We start from the raw sequence: 18,152 nt of genomic DNA, 5'->3' as shown, positions 1-18,152 counted from the left end.
CTTGTGCTTGTATGGTGAGATTAGCGGTGCGTGTCAAAGGTCAGCCTCTAGCGGAGAGCTCGGACCCTCGTTCTGGTCTCATTCTGATGTCAGTAACCCCTCTCCCCTCGTTCACAGCTAAATGCAAAAAACAACAACACCCGTCTTCAAGGGGAACATCATATTCTCCGACACGAGGGCTTTTCACTTAGCGAGTGCTTTCCAACTTAAACTTAAACGATCAAACATGACATTTGACTGCTAGCCACAGTCGTTAATTAAACTTTGTAGACTTAAAGAATGTGAGACAAGCATTATTGTTTTAAAACATGAGCATTATTTATACTGTGAACGCTGAAGTCCGTGTTTGATGTTTGGTCAACTAATGAGATATCTGCCATTATCCAGACGCTCTTTTGGTGTGTTTGTGTGTGTGTGTGTGTGTGTGTGTGTGTGTGTGTGTGTGTGTGTGTGTGTGAGGAACCAGCCTTTTCAACAGGATTATCTGAGGTTACAAAGTCAAACGCAGGTCAGGGATTGCTGCATTAGACACATAACAGCACTGGTGTGCACCGGCAAACAAGTCAGTGAAGGAGACTCGCAGCTATTCACCGGCATAATTCAGGCAACAAATATATATTCACTTCCTTTTTTCTTTTCTTTTTATAATTGAAATGCTTTTAAAAGGCTCACATTCATGTGCACTTTCGGTTTCACCATTCTACCGTTCAGTAATTGATTGATGCAAAGATATTCAAACTGACATTCTCTACTGCACAATTTAGCCTTGTGTTTATTATTAATAATTTATACTTTTGGAAGTACATCTTACCAAAAAGTCTTTCTAACATTTACATACATTTATTCACATTATGATAACATTTGAAGATAATGGAACTACATTTAATTCCTAACCCTACTGGAAATAAAGGTTTGTTTTCTTGACGTAGTCTGTATAGAAGTAGTAGACAAAGTCACAATTTAGGCCGTCGCTATTTTTTTTGTTTCAACCAGAAGGGAGCTAGTACAACCAAACGCTGACCAAAATGTCATATTTAACTTTTATAAACTGAAAACAAACTATTGAATGGTTTTATAGTTGTGAGAAGAAAACGCAGACAACACCATGGTCGAGACTTGTGAATCACAAGGTAGCCCCGATCTGAAGCATACCCTGCTTTATGGTCTGTTTGACTCTAAATGGACCATAATCTACTAAATGAACATCATGCTGTATTGAAGAAGACTTGAAACTAGAGATTGAGACCATCAACTCATGTTTACAATGTTTACCGAGGGAATAAATCAAGAAAGAAGTAGAGTCATTTATATAGACTTCTATACAACCAGAGGAGTCGCCCCCTGATGGACATTAGATAGAATGCATGTTTATGGCACTTTTCAGAACCTGGAGGCTACCACCATCCCTTCTACCTAAATAATGTTGTATTTCACAGAACACTGAGCTTTACCGCCTTATCTTTCATTGGAGTCAAAGATCTCCTTTTCTTTTCGTTTTTTACATGAAGACTTGCACAGGTGGTTGACGCGCTATTTTCCACCCGGAGTAATGCTTGCAGGTCTTCCTCTTAGGCTGCAAACAGCCTGCAGCAATTAAACGGGGCAGGAAAGGTAGCTTTTCCAAAATGATGCAGGCTTTTCCTGCTGTGGCAATGCGACTCGGTATAAAGTCTTGGTTGCCTTCAGGTTCACCATGGAAATCTGTGCCTTCCCATATCTGGCAGTGTCTTTGACTCTCCCGCATCCAGAAAAACCACTCAACGCTGCTCCTGGAGCCTAATTGCTGTGAGCGAAATGCTAATGATCGATGGTGATGTAGTTGAGCGTGTCTACATTTTGATTGCCTCCTCTCTTCTGGATGTTACCAGCTGGATCAGAGGAAACGGTTAATGGGGATTGTTATGGAGTAAATCAAACTGTTAATGCAGGCAGAGACAAAAACAGGAGTATGAGGAGTGAATAGGACACGTTAGTGCCATCTACAGTGGAAATTACACCCTTGGTAGTCAACATAAATTGCAATATCAGTATTTTGTACATTGTGAACACAACTCCAGAATAATGGATCTATAATATAATGAATATATGCGTTACCCTCGCAGTTACCCCACAGAAGCTCCATCTTTATGGCATCGAAAAACCATTCCTGTTCCTATTGTCTTGAAGTAGCTACTTTTTTATATTAAATGAAAACGACTTTGTGAATATTTATTTTCAGAAAAAACATTGTATTGCACAATTTCCAAGTAAGTATGAACCCCTACAGTCCGTAATCTTCGGCAGAGGCTTTTCATCGACCCAGGAGCCGAAACACGCACTCACATAAATCCAATGACCCGAGGAGAGAAAACATCAGTAGTGACAATCTAATGTGCTCCTATTCCTCTTTAGGGCTGAGGTCTGGCCAGATCTCTGCCAGGTATTGACTCCACTCAACGCTGCTTAGTGTCCCAAAATGTGATCCCGGTCAAGATTGTTTTTTGCTGCCGAAGGGGAAGTGGGCCAACGCAAAGCGCCGAGAAGAATGGCTTTAGCCCCGCAGCACACGGTGTGGTGCTGTCCGGAAAAAAAAAAGGTCCTGCTGTAGTGTGATATTTCATGTGAGCCTCAGACCAGCACCGTGCTGACGGTCTGCGTGGGCTTTGATGAAGGGTGACGTGACCCAGTTTGAACTGCCTAGACTTTGGCTGAGAAAGGCTTTAACTAAACAGCCCCAACAAGTACAGTTCTTCTGTGTGCTACTCGGGTAGAACTATAGTTTGTCACGTGTAGTGAAGAGCAGATAACTGTCCAAAGAGTTATTATCGTGGGCTGGAGTGCTCCAACAGATAAGTTACAATCAGAGTGTAGCAAAACTAGGTTTAAAATGAATACATCCACATTGTAAAAGTTCATACCAAAATTAAATAGAATTACCCAAATTACCAAAAATGATCTGCAGGCCCTAATAAGTAGGCTTTAAGAGTGGCAGCGTCATGCCACTCACTTTCTTAGAGAAACGTGCTGTGCATTCCAATACTCATACTACCAAACTATTTAGTATTTCATAAAAAAAAAGATGTAGTATGTCCCAATACCTATGTCAAATGTAGTTGGCCAAAAAAAAATACCAGGATGTTCTAGTAAATCTGGTCCCAGCATGCGTTTCTGGCTATTCTGACCCACAATCCTTTGCGCAGCAAATATATGTACTGAGGAAGTAGTATGTCCCAATTGAAGGCATGCAACAGTATTACTTTGTAAGCAGAGCTGCAGTATGTACTTAAAGTAAAAAAGTAAAAGTATGCAATTTGTAACGCAGCTCTGCTGATGTGTCTCAGTACAACGAGCGCTTTTAAAAGTTAATACTGTATCACATTTTAAATTGGAGTTCAAAGACTTACATTTAATCTCGGTTTACAGTATAAACTAAACTGACCTATAAAGAGAGGTTTAAATGTAATCTTGTTTCTTAGCTTTAAGACAGTGTTGAAGTTTGGTGCAACAGGATTTCCTCTGGTTAGAATCAGTAAGTAGAACATGTTTGTTGGAACGCGGACTCCAGAAGGTCGTAGAAACAGAACTGCTCCACGTCGGCGGTGGACTTGGGAGCATCACCGAGGATTCAGTCGTGCGGTGGCAGAGCCTCCTGTCGTGAGGGAGTAAAGCCGATTGGCAGCAGCAGAACGTAGTGGACGGGCCGGGGCGTAGCGTTTGACCATGTTCTGGATGTGGGATTGCCCTTCGACCTTTACGGCACGGTGGGTTTCTTCTGTACAAAGTGACCTGAAGTCAGTATATCTGGGTTCAGATAAAATGACATCTGAACAGGACTAACTTTGAGGAAAATATATAAATAAATTAGATTTTGTCTCACTGTACAATACTAAATGAGCCCACTGAAACTGAACCCTTGAAACTCAAACCCTGAGCGAGAGGCCTCTCTTAGCCAATCGGTGACGGTGTTTCAGTTCAACAAACGAAACGCCTGCGAACCTAAACAGTTTAAACTAATGGAGAAGAGCAGCCCGGCACTGGCCTCTGCCAAAGACGTGGGCGCACTTTTAACGCCGTCTATCCTCTAATGACATAACCCGAGGATAAAATCAAGAAGTCATCCATTATGACTTGAAACGCACAAAATATCCGAAGACAAAAACCTACAAGAAAAGGAACGCGACCACCGTCCCCACCACGGCCTTCGTCATCACGCACACTGCTGCACGACGACACGGCGCTAATCATCAACACGCATCGTGTGCTGCAGGTTTATATACCGATCCCCTGCAAACTCCGTATGAGCAGGTCGTCGCTATCTCGTCGCTCCATCCTGGTGGCAGTCTGCTGCGGGAACAACATCCACCCGTGCTTCCCCCACCGTTTTGCAGAGGAGAGAAGAAGTGACAAGGCCGAGCTAATTACTCTCACAATCATCCCGTGATTATCGTGCTCTCACTCACGTCGGTCAGCGCCGACCGCCGGCATCGGTGTGCTTAGAGGCATTAAGCGCAGACGGGACCAGCCACTGGCGGCGCCGACGCTGACAAGGTGTTAATTGATTAGGGTGGAACCAAGAGAGCTGAGACCCAGCCAGAGAACCACCCTGATTAGACGGATGAGAGGCTCATTTATTAGCTTGACAGGCACAAGATAATTACTAAAGCACACTTTAATATATGCAACGGCAGCTGGGAGCGGGGCCGCGGGGTGACGGGCAGCACGAGGATGTGTGTGTGTGTGTGTGTGTGTGTGTGTGTGTGTCCAAAGATCAATGACTAAGAGTGTTTGTACTATTATAAAAAGCATAACAGTGAAATGTCTAATTCAAACACAATACCAATCCATTCAGGAACCGTGGGGAGCTATTCTTGAGGCCTTTACACAGCGGCACGACAATGCAGAATACTCGTCAGCGAATATTGCACATGAAAACTATTCCGGCAGCCGTGCAAATTTGCGAATGTTGCAGAACTTTGAGAGGTTTGAAATGATTGGCGCAGGCAGAGGAGCAACGAGCAGGATCCTATTGTGGGTCTGAGCATAATTGTTGCAAAGCCTAAGCTACTGTCAGATTTTTTTATTGAATTTCCCTTTTAGAGAAGTGCTTCGAGTGAATATGCCTCCGGTTGAAAGGTTATGCAGTGTATATGTCCATGGCTCCCATCGTGATAGGTGAGAACGGAAGGAGTGGATCTGGTCCGCGCTGCCTTTGTCAGGGTTGAAAAAGACCTAAAGTTTCCTGTGTTGGTTCGTACTCAGGCGGCAAACTCCAGTTCTGACTGAAGCCAATGCAGGCGTGTCTTAAAACTTGCATTCTCTCTAATGTCCACCAGGGGGCGACTCTATGCGAAAATGACTTTTGATTTATTCCCTCAGTAAACATTGTAAACATGAGTTCATGGTCGCGATCTCTATTTTCTTCTTCAATACAGCATGATGTTTATTTAGAAAATGATGGTCCATTCAAAGCCAAACAGACCATAAAGCAGGGTAGGTTTTAGGACGGGGCTACCTTGTGATTGACAGGCGGCAACCGCTGCCAAAGCCGTATATGACGTCACTCCTTCTCATTCCAAATATGGTCACTTTCATTCACTGGTTGCAAAAAGCCAGATAGACGACGGGCATAATTCAAGATGGCGACAGCCAAATTGCCAAACTCAAGGCTTCATACCGGCAGTCCACTTCTTATATTCAGTCTCTGTTCGGATTATGGAGCCTCCAAGTTGCCGTACACTTTATTGAATTTGTCTGTTACACAAAACGTGATTCTTGCCTTTGAAAAATCGATCTTGCTCTGCAATTCTAATAATAATGATGTCGCTTTTTCTTTGCGTTGTATTTTCGCTCTATGTCAAAGTCTATTGGTGTGCAGATGAGTTGCACACAAAAACAAAAAAAACAGGGTGTCAAGGCTTTTAAAGGATACAAAATCACAATAACTGAAATCAGCCAATTAGGCTGCCTCCATATAAACAATCTACACCCCAGCCATATTAGAAGCTTGGGAAACTCCCTCTTTAAACTCACCTGCCTCTCCCACTCTGCATCTCCTCTGTGATTGATAATGGTCCACATTTGGGGCCTGATTTACATAAATACTCCGTGCTGCCAATTCCATTCAATTTGTACTCTGCTTACTGCATGTAATTACTATCTGATGTACGAAGGCAGCAGCAGCAGCTGCGTCTGGGAAGTGACTTCTAGGTAGATTCAGCAAATGAAGGAGAGCTCAGAAGAATGCAGTCCAGGGCTGGGACGAGAACACCGAGCTTAAAAAAGAAAAGAAAAACTTGATGACACGTAGAAATAAAGAAAAGAGAAAAGTCTGTTTGAAAAAGAAGAAGGAAGAAACAAAATGAAATATCTCCGGTGGGACAGCAGTCCAGCAGACGCTCGGAGTGGAGCAGGTGCGGGGGGTGGGATGGCTTTGATTGATGTGTCCTTAGAATACAGAGATAAAGGCAGCCAAATGCAACTGATGTCATATCAAAAGAAGGCAATTACGAGCCCGTTCATGCAGTTGGTATAATGAGCCTCACCTCCCCATCCCTCGTGTTGCTGGTATCCTCTGCTCAACTCACTTCACCTTCTGTTTCTGGGGACACACTGTTGTCACAAAACTGACACATTTCCACGTCATCTCATTCTTATCTTGAATAGGCGAATCAGCCATTTTGAAGCGATCAATGTATGATGAATCATGACTTTTTGGTTTCATGCACATGTACACGTTTAAAACTTTATGAATGACACCGGACAGATTCATCAGTTCTGTTCCTTTCCTCTCATTAGCTAAAAATGTCATATTAATATTACAAGCAGGCTTCAATAGTGGTGCAGGAATGATTCTGAAAACATGGAAATGAGTTCCTCTTCTCAAAGTCAATGGATTTTTTATTCATGGATTTTGGGTTGGATGCCTGAATTAAGGTCTGTGCTTAACCAACGTTTAAGAAATGGTTCAACAATATCAAATATGTCAGTACATACCCTTCATGAATTGTGCAGCTTTACGTGTCTTACCACAAAGTGTCCGTAAGAGGCAACAAAACATCCTCACATATATTGGCGTTCATGTGACCTCATGGTGACTTAACGGTGGCTTTTTTACATCTGCCGATTGCATTAACGCTTCAGAAATCATAAAAGTGGTGTTCATTTGTGAAGATAATATTTTTTTAATTTTTCTGCAATAAAATAAATGAATACAAATCTCCGGAACCAGTGCGATGCTAACTTCCTGGTTACGCCGACAAAAAACATGTCATTTCTGAGGGATCCCTCATGTGGCTTAAAGGTGTACTGCAGATATAAACAGAATAAATTATACTTTTGGGGACCCTAATTAAATCTTTCTGGTTTATTTTAATAACTTTCTTTAATTCTTGGTGAACATTTATTGGAAGTCCCTAGACACCGTATGATGTGGTGCACGCAGTCTTTCCAAACACAGCCTTCTATTATGAATATGTGTGTTTCGCACCAGCTAATCAAAAACATATCTTAAATCCATCAGAGTAAAAAAAAAAAAGACATCATATATCACTCAATATTTGCAGTATCATCCCCATATGTGTCGACACATGTACAAGTATGAGGCGTAAACTTTATACACCATGAACCCAGACCGTACAGTGTCTCCGATTTGAGTTAATGAGGATCTGAATTCCTGCTTCATTTGTGGTTACGGTGGAGCTCAGTGAACCAGAAACATTCAACGGATAATTACTGTGAATGAGCACAAAGTGTTCTCAGAGAAATATCACACTTTATTTATACAACTCACAGGGATGGAAATATAACAGAACAATAAATAATAGAACAAAATACAAAAGAAAAGTCTCTTGGCACCTCAAAACGTTGGCAAGACGTCTCTTGGATGTATATATATATTTTTTTTTTGTTACGCTTTTGGCAAGGATTTGCAACAAACAAGAAGCCTGCCCGTAGATGCTGGTGAACACACGCTGTTGTTTGAAAGCAATAATGTGTAAAGGAAGAAAATCAGGACAGAATATCTTTGTGAGTTTGTGTGTGTTAACCAAGTCAGTGATTCGGCAGGTGGTACATTTGGACAATCTTTTTCTTTTATTTAACATTTAAATAAAATGGGGGTCGGCTGTAGCTCATGGGGGATCGAACCGGGTACCCCCGCTCTCCCCATAGTTCATGTTGAAGTGTCCTTGAGCAAGACACTGAACCCCCAGTTGCTCCCCGGGCGCTTCACTGCAGCCCACTGCTCCTTAAGAACTAAGGATGGATCAAATGCAGAGAAGGATTTCCCCAAGATGATCAATAAAGTGTACATTTCTTTCTTTCTTTCTATTCTTTTCCTATATCTGTACACCTTTTAAGCCACACAAGGGAGACTGAATGTATATTGTTCTGATAATTGTAGACAACCTATAACATTTAATCTTATATGAAGAAAGGAAACAAAAATAATGAAATTCTGAGACTGTTAAATCCACCTAAATGCATTTATTTGGTCATTTATTTTTAATAACATAAACATAAAGCAGTAAAGGTTAGTCTGGAACTTTCATTTAAGCACAAATTCGCTCTTCTCACGATTTATAGATAACTCAAATTGTGAATTGGGTGGCGATAGTTTGTCATTTTTAAAAAGTGGGTCCTCAGAAAAAAGAAGTTTGGTAAACACTGCACGGAGTCAGATGTCCATTCGACTTCAAAGCCCTGGCTTGAAATCTCCCCTCTGTCATCTCTTGGTACAAGACAGAAATTGGATGGATATTTTAGTCTCTGACACTTCAGTGCAATGTTGCTGTGGACTCCCATCAGACCGGGTATGAAGCAATTTCAGACGTACCCGTAGAGTCCGATTGATTCCCACTAATAAGTTTTACGAGCGAGATATTTGTGGTTAATGTGGGAGCATTGATGCATTTCCACGGGAAATAAACAAGGTGGTTTTCTTGGCATTTGTTTTTGAATGAAAGGCACAACTAAGACTCATAAAAGCTCTGTGCTTTATTGCATCAGCGAGCTATCAACGGCTGATATTGAAGAAGCCTCTTTGTATTGTAGCTGTTCAGGATTCTACTTGAAGTAGCTACAGAATGACACAAACAAAGACACCATCTGGCCTGAACGTCACTGTTGACAGTTACAAAGCTGTTTTAGATACACTTAAGTGTGGCGACATCACATTGCCAACCGCAAAAATGCTATCCCAAAATATGGGAATGACTGAAGATGTAGTGGCTGAGCACAACTCAACTTGTGTCTGTAAATACAGCAGGGTCTGATACATGAATTCCTTTAATGGACTACAATTACCATCAACACTGGTTTTCACTTGAATCAATACAAATGTAGAATAACTAACTCACTAAAATACAATATCTACGCAACTATTAGAAGGGTTGCCATGACATTAGGTACAGACATCCTTTGACTTTGATGGTAACGCCATCTTCAGGTCAAAATTCCAATTTAATGATTATAGTGTTGAATGATGTTTTCCCCCACAAAATATGTAATTATCAGGGGGCGTTGTCACTAAGGATAACAAAAAAAACACTCAACAATGGTCTCTGTCAGTTCTTCATTGGACATGAGAAGATTACAGCTGTTTAAAACAAAACATGCAGGAACACTACCACTGATCTAAGTGTTGGCTATTTCACTGGGGACTCAATTCATTACTCACCTACATTACGGATTACATTACAGCAACTTTCCACCATGTCTGTGTTTTTCCAGAAAAAAAAGAGGAAGAGTTTCTGGAGAGATTTCACTCTCACAAGATGCATGCTGGGAAGTTTCTTTAGAAACGTAATTTAATGAGTTGAACGAACTCTCAGTAGTACATTTATTCAGCTTAGTTTTAAAGTAGTCTGCATTTAAAAAAACAAACATAAATGTAACATTTAATTAACTTGAAGTTATTAAAAAGTATATATTTATTTTGAGTTGATGAGAATGAGCTTTTACAGTGTACACAATACTCATGTTGAGCCTCCAGCCTCAGACTCAGTGATTAAAGTCAGATGATGACGAAAGAGAAAAGGAGTAATCAATAATTGTATTCCACGGGTTTTGCATGCCCGTCACGATAACATTTAAATCCTCTGTGCTACTGTTTACCGTACATACATAATTGCTTGGAAATGCATGCGTATGCTCTAATCTCAAAATGAAACATTTTCCCATTAAAAAACCCTCACAAGCTGTTTCCCTCTCGTTGAGGTGCATTATAAGAGATAGGATGAAGCGTACTGGATTGCATTAATAGCATCTCCCGAGTCCACCTGAAAGGCTCAACTCGAGTGCGTCAAAGTACTTGAAAAGAGATTTCATTGTAAGGGGGGGAGGGCGGGGTGTGGTGGTAGGGGGGGGCCACATGACAGCTTATCAGTAGAAAGAGGGGGATTTAGGAGAAGCATAACACAAGCAGAAGGTACTAAGATTCTGCAAATAACGAGACCGGTATTGCTGGAGTCCCCGACAGATGGAGACGAAAACTAAACCTGTCTGCAACATTTCGTGGTTGCTAAGCACCACCTGGAGGTAATGAATGCGTTGCCGGCCAAGGGGGCATGTGAGACGGAGTCAAACTGTCTACTCGGACACGTTGCTGAGTGCAGGGCTGCTGCTTGTCCTTGATACGGGTCATCTCGGCCCCGTAGCTCATGAATATTTATACAGGGAGATGGACTTAAACACTGATGGCCGAAACAAAAGATTTTTTGCCAACATTGTAATATGAACCGCTGAAGGAGGCGGACATATAAGCGGGCATCAGATCAAAAATCCCACCAGACGGGAGAGTGTTGGAGGTCAAGGCTTTCAGTGTCATGTGCTCATATTGTATCAATCATAAAGGGATCTGTACCGACTGTACAGGGGGCTGGAGAGCACTTTAAATTTGATTTATATATAAAGTGTATGTTCTGCCCCTTTGGCTAACGGATGGCAGCTTCCAGACAGAGTTTTTTTTAAATAAAAGACAGATGACTCACCATGCATCCGGTGGAGTCCAGCTTTCGGTCTGATATGCAGCGGAAGTTGCGGCTGCAACCTCCGTTGTCTTTGGTGCAGTCTCTGACGGGCCCGAATGAGTCCAGGAGGACCTCCAACGAGTCGAAGGACGAGCTGATCATCAGCTCCTCTCTGTTAAAACGGAAATGAGTGACAAGAAGAAGAGCTTGTTTAGTTGTGGGAACATGTGTTTTGTGTGATTTGAGTTATCAGCGTACAGTGCGACATTCATTGAGGCTCGTTGGCCCACATCCAACAACGATGTCATGGCGAACTGACACCGCGGAGCACGGCGCTACTGCAGCAACGTGGGCAGTTAAACCACTTACGGTCGTTTTATTTCAGACAATTTCAGGAGCAGACTTTCAAAAATACCAAACCTTTGGTGGACTCATTGGTCCATAACGAACTGGTCTCGACAGTGCTAACCTTTGAGGACCTTTTTTTACACCTTAAAGTTAGAACCCAGGTTTTTGTTACATCGTATACATTATTAGATCCAGGTAGTTTTGGTTTCACATTGCATTCGGCGAGCGCACTAAAGACCTTTACATGACATAACTACACCCTGCAGTCATCACCCACGTGAGCTGATTGATTGGTTTGTAGATGGGCTATCATGCCTCGTCACCTCTTTCTCTCTTATCCCATCAGAAAATGAGTTTTTTTCCTGATGGTGGTCAGATCAAACGTGTTCTCGTGTTAACACGGCTCATTTAGTTTTGTTGTTTTGCCTTTTTTCATTTCTGATGATAGCCTGCCACAACCGCCTGTAATTGTGTCTAAACCATCCAATAATTATGGATGACGACATCGACATCACACGGGGGTCCTTGTGGATGACATTGACATCACACGGGGGTCCTCGTGGACATGGTCGGAGGACGACATTGACATCACACGGGGGTCCTCGTGGACATGGTCGGATGACGACATTGACATCACACGGGGGTCCTCGTGGACCTGGTCTGATGATGACATTGACATCACACGGGGGTCCTCGTGGACATGGTCGGAGGACGACATTAACATCACACGGGGGTCCTCGTGGACATGGTCGGAGGACGACATTGACATCACACGGGGGTCCTCGTGGACATGGTCTGATGACGACATTAACACCACACGGGGGTCCTCGTGGACATGGTCTGATGAAGACATTGACATCACACTGGGGTCCTCGTGGACCTGGTCTGATGACGACATTGACATCACACGGGGGTCCTCGTGGACATGGTCGGATGACGACATTGACATCACACGGGGGTCCTCGTGGACATGGTCGGATGACGACATTGACATCACACGGGGGTCCTCGTGGACATGGTCGGATGACGACATTGACATCACACGGGGGTCCTCGTGGACATGGTCGGATGACGACATTGACATCACACGGGGGTCCTCGTGGACCTGGTCGGATGACGACATTGACATCACAAGCTAATGAGAGTACGGCATTACTAATTAACTACTGAGTTTCATTCAAGTTGAGATATCACATTTCTTTAGATCATGTTTCATGTGTAAGCTCTCTATTTCACCTAATGACGAGAAATCTATTTTCGTGAATCATAAACACCTGCATGTTTAATTAATTTTGTGCAATCTTCATGAAAAGAGCTACGACTTTTCACTGCACAACTGCTATGCAAGGGAGTAGGCTTGCGAGATGGAATGTGCCAGATGAAGCGTGCCGTGAACCCCTTCAGCTCTAACATCGCTCCAAGCCGTCCTTATGCGTTGAACTGGGGATTTTGCCGTTCCTCGTAAACTTCTTGCTAGGACAGCAATATAAGTGTTTGGGATTTGGTGGAGATGGAGAACAAAGTGGAGAGGACTTCAGTGTTTTCTTACAGCGGAAAAGTGCTGCTTGTGATGAACAAGAACTCGTGTTGGTATTGCCATGAATTTGTCTTGGAAAAGAAAGTGGTGACCTCTCAGGCACTGCCACCCAATTCCCTCTACTCCTCTGCTCTCCCCATGAGAAAATACAGCAAGTTCCCTTCCCTTTCATAGTAAACTTGATGGTATCTTACAAACCAATTCTTCTTTTATAATTGCCCATTGCTTTGTTGTCATATATTCAGAGGGGACCTATTGAACAGAGTCTTGGCAGATGATGAAACTCACAGCAAGTGAGAATGCTAAATTATTTGGGAACTGCAATTACAGTCGAGACACATCCAACGGTTGTGTGCAGCACAACATAAATATCAAGCAAAACAAAAAAAAGCCACGTTTTGTTTCTCTTCGGTGAAGCTACAGAGAAACGTTCATCACATTCCAAAATGCGGAAGTGCTGGATAGATTGGTTATCAATTATTGTGTTCCTTAGAGCCTGATCAACATATCATAGGTTTGTCCTAAGGGTGGTTCAACTTGCATTTACACCTGGTATTAACAATCCTAAAGACCCTGACACAGTCTGCCAATCAGGCTGTTTCAGGCTGTTGGTGAGCGTTTTGGTACCCTAGTGTTGGCAGTGTGTGTCGTACAGTTGTCCCAAATCTATCCTTGTTGGTGGCTTTTTGCCCCATCAGAGGAATCACTCTGATTGGCCGTTCAACTCAAGGGAATAAGTTAATTCTTTGATTATTTGTTCGATTAATCGATGAATCGGATAAAAAAACAAAAATGCATTAATTTCCAACTCTTTATTCAACAGAACTGTGCCAGAAAATGCACAGGTAACAGGTACCGTAAATTCTGGACTATAGAGCGCACCTATCTGTAGGCCGCACCTGCTAATTTTTAAAAGAAAAAAGAAATTGTACATAGATAAGACGCACTTGTCTATAAACCGCAGGAAAAGGGGGCGTGGCTTGTCTCGGTAAAAACTGTTATTTCCGCCGTTCACCACGGAATAAATAACCACTAGTTCTGTTTTATACTTGTTGTGCACATCCCATAAACGTCAGAACATCTAACGCCCTGGTGTTTGGGTTCATAACATCACCCGTAGGCTCACACAGCTCAAGGAGTTTCACCGACTCCGTCTCGATAACTTCCGCTTCCAGCGATGTTCACGCAATGTTTATATTCAGATCCCCGCGATAATAGGCCACAGAAATATGGTTCGATTTTTGGCGGAATCTGTAGACGTTCTACTTCCGTGTCTTCTCACAAGATCGTATGTGATTCACAAAATCACGTACTGTGATGGCTTCTTAGCCGTGATAGAATACCCACATATCACGGCTATGACGGCTAATTCTTTGGCACTTTCAGAATCCTTCAATGCGAAACCTTCTTCCGCTTCAAGACCACGGCCAATAGTGGTGACGAAACCACAACATACCAAGGCCTGTTGTGAGCGACTGCTCATCAATACCGCCTTGAAAGGAACTATATCCGTCTGCAAGAGAAACCCATGTTGTGTTACAAACATATTTTATTTAAAATGGGAAGAGAATTTGTAGAACGTATAATTTCAACAACCTATATAGGGTGCAATTAAAATCAATGGGCACTAAAGCACTACCTGGGATATATTTAACATTTTGTCACAGACAGCTGTCTGCAGCTGAGAGAGGCAATAAGCCTCAATTATGGGCACCATGCACATGTATAGCAAACAAGGAGGGCTAGAAGTACATGTGCGTCAAAACAAGCAGCATAAAGAACGTTTCATTCAGCCCATTTGCCACTGAAAAGTACCACCAAAGGTTTAAATGCCAACTTATACCCTGCAATTTCCTCGCATTAGTTAGTGATTGAGTTCAGAGAGAGGAGTGGAAATTAGCATAAAAAAGGGGCAGATTTTAATGTAAATGTATTTCTAATTTCTAAAGATTGCGTCTTTGATGTGTTTTATAAGTGTTTTTTTTCTCTCAACAATATCAACTCAATTTGCTCTTATACAACGCAGAAGCAAAGAGGAAATGGAATATGGAGTTTTCAATTATCGCATTTTGCCTCACAGCTTAAGATATAAGAAAAGCATGAATAATACAATTGCTTCTAACCACCAGGACAGAAGTCTTCTGTAGACAGGCTCAAGGCGACGCAACAAGAGCACTAATAAACACACTGGGAGAATAAAAAAACCACCACCGCGGCTGATTCCCTTATTCAGTCATAACTGCCATGAAGGGAAGCTCATCGCTACTTATCCATCTGCAAGTGACAAATGATCATCAAACGTGGGGCAAGGCGGCACAAAAGCAGAGTAAATCAGCAGCTTCAAGATGTGTGAGCAGTGTTTCCTCGTGGCCCCCGGGGAGCGCTGCACAAGAGCGTTCATCAGATCCCAGATCAGACGGAAATGAGTTATTTACACAGCGTCTTGGAGAAAGCTGCCAAATGAAAATGAAATGTTGAAAAAGATGGGGGGGATCGGAATGTGTAAACATGGCGTGGGGGAGGGGAGGAAATTGCCAAACCGTACCCCGGAACGGAATTAATTTACAGTTATTATGATGCACTTTATAACAAAGAGAACTTCAGCCCGGGTGGCAGAAAAAACAAGGATTCAACTATGAAAAAAACATAATGCGTCCCTTCCAAGAGCGGTATTGGTCGGATATGGAAGTTAAGAGCCGCGAATACAAAAACATGTCCATACTTTCATTTGCAGTGCTGCTACGACTGTGTCTATCAAAGTGAGTTTGCTAAAGAACAGGACAACATTAAGAATAAAAATCATTTGAAATCTGAATTGGAATGACTGGAATAGTTTTTTTTATTGCCACGTATCACATTTCAAGCAATCGCTATATTATTTTCAGATTGATTTGTTAACCTCGGTCTGTTAGGTTTCTCGCTCCGCTAATGCATGTCTACAGGCCATGTGTGTGCATATAAGTGTATTTCAGACCTATGTGTGCAATGCCCAACACAATTTAGATGCATCATTTGAATTTACCCAATGAGAATTTAATAAAGCAGTTCTTCTGGGTGCATGTGCAATAAACACATGAGACAAGTATCGTCTTTCCCAAGTGTTTCCTAACTGGGGGTTTGGGGCCCTGCAAGTGTAACAAAGACAAATATGTATGTGTATGTGTGTGTGTGTGCGTGTGTGTGTGTGTGTGTGTGTTAACATCTTCTTAGTGATTGACAAAAAAAATGTATGTATTTGTAAAATTGTTCATCTTTAAATATTACCAATGGCTAACAGGAGAAAACATATAAATATGAGAATGCAAGTTGTTCCAAGTTGGAATCGAATACACACACACACACACAGCAGGAGCCCCCGTTACAAAAGAATATCTCTTCATCTTTAGCAACAGCTGGAGATGTATTACTATTACTTTCCTCTGATAATGTTGCCTTTTGTAGTTTGTGATTGATGCTATATGCATGTCCAATAATACATGCATGCTCCTCCTATGAATCGCCACCTTAACGTGGTGGAGGAGTTTGAGTGGCTCAGTGATCCTGGGAGCTATGTTGTCCGGGGCATCAGCCCCTGGTAGGGTCTCCCAAGGCAAACAGGTCTCGGGGGAGAGCCCAGACTAAGAGCGGTTCAATAAACCCTGATGATAAGCAGCCCACGGACTGAAGCTACCTTGCCCGGACAAGGGAAACCGGGGCACCCTCCCGGAGCCAGACCCAGGAGGGGAGCTCGTCGGCGAGCGTCTGGTGGCCGGGCTTTCGCCCATGGGGCCCGGTCGGGCTCAGCCCTGAAAAAACATCATGGAGCAGCAGTCACCCTGTGGACCCACCACCCGCAGGGAGAATGATCGGGGTCGGGTGCTATGTAGACCGGGCGGCGGGCCAGGCGGGAGACCTGGGCGGGCCGATCGCTGGCGGCATAGACTAGCTCTAGGGACGTGGAACGTCACCTCACTAGCGGGGAAAGAGCCGGAGCTGGTGCAGGAGGTGGAGCGGTACCAGCTAGATATAGTTGGGCTCACCTCCACGCACAGCATCCATAGTTCTCCTGGGAGACTTCAATGCTCACGTGGGCAATGACAGAGAAACCTGGCGGGGCGTGATTGGGAGGAACGGCTTGCCCGATCTGAACCCGAATGGTGTTTTGTTGTTGGACTTCTGTGCTAGCCACAGTTTGTCCATAACAAACACCATGTTCGAACATAAGGTGGCTCATAAGTGTACCTGGTACCAGAACACCTTAGGCCGGAGATCAATGATCGACTTTGTAATCGTATCATCTGATCTGCGGCCGTATGTCATGTCTTGGACACTCAGGTGAAGAGAGGAGCAGAGCTGTCAACTGATCACCACCTGGTGGTGAGTTGGATCAGATGGCGGGGGACTCGGCTAGAAAGACCTGGCAAGCCCAAACGTGTAGTGAGGGTGAACTGGGAACGTCTGGCAGAGGATCCTGTCCGGGAGGTCTTCAACTCCCACCTCCGGAAGAACTTCTCACAAATCCCGAGGGAGGCTGGGGACATGGAATCCGAGTGGACCTTGTTCAAAGCCTCTATTGTGGACGCGGCTGCTCGGGGCTGTGGCCGGAAGGTCATCGGTGCCTGTCGTGGCGGCAACCCGAGAACCCAGTGGTGGACACCGGGGGTGAGGGAAGCCGTCAAACTGAAGGAGGGCTTTCGGGCCTGGCTGGCCCAGGGGTCTCCTGAAGCAGCTGACGGGTACCGGCGGGCCAGAAGGGCTGCAGCGGCGATGGTCGCGGAGGCTAAAACTCGGGCATGGGAGGAGTTCGGGGAGGCCATGGAGAAGGACTTTCGATTGGCCTCAAGGAAGTTCTGGCCAATAATCCGACGGCTCAGGAAGGGAAAGCAGGGTCTACCCCAGGCTGTTCTCAGCAGTGGGGGGAACTGCTGACCCGGACTGGGGACATCGTCGGGCGGTGGAGAGAGCACTTTGAGGAACTCCTAAACCCGGCCAACATGTCCCCCGGAGAGGGTGCAGAGCCGGAAGACTTTGGGGTGGATTCACCCATATCCCTGGCAGAGGTCGCTAAGGTAGTCAAAAAGCTCCTTGGTGGCAAGGCGCAAGGGGTGGATGAGATCCGCCCTGAGATGCTGAAAGCGCTGGACATTGTTGGGCTGTCTTGGTTGACACGCCTTTTCAGTGTCGCATGGGGGTCGGGAACAGTGCCCATGGACTGGCAGACCAGGGTGGTGGTTCCCATCTTCAAGAAGGGGGACCGGAGAGTGTGCTCGAACTATCGTGGTATCACACTGCTCAGCCTCCTCCGGGAAAAGCTTATGCCAAGGTGCTGGAGAGGAGGCACC

The 18,152-nt window shown here is 44.0% G+C and overlaps 1 protein-coding gene across 1 annotated transcript in view; it reads right to left on the bottom strand.

Moving 5' to 3' along the window:
* The window catches only part of astn1 (astrotactin 1), a 335,249-nt gene that overhangs the window by 193,930 nt on the left and 123,167 nt on the right, over positions 1–18,152 (bottom strand). The window contains exon 13 of the mRNA XM_034555334.1: positions 10,968–11,118. Coding sequence (XP_034411225.1) covers positions 10,968–11,118 — 151 coding nt within the window. The remainder of the gene's footprint in view (positions 1–10,967; positions 11,119–18,152) is intronic.

Source organism: Cyclopterus lumpus, chromosome 17 (genome assembly GCF_009769545.1).
Source record: "Cyclopterus lumpus isolate fCycLum1 chromosome 17, fCycLum1.pri, whole genome shotgun sequence".
NCBI classification, from domain to species: Eukaryota; Metazoa; Chordata; class Actinopteri; order Perciformes; family Cyclopteridae; genus Cyclopterus; species Cyclopterus lumpus.
This window is presented reverse-complemented; position numbering and strand designations above follow the sequence as displayed.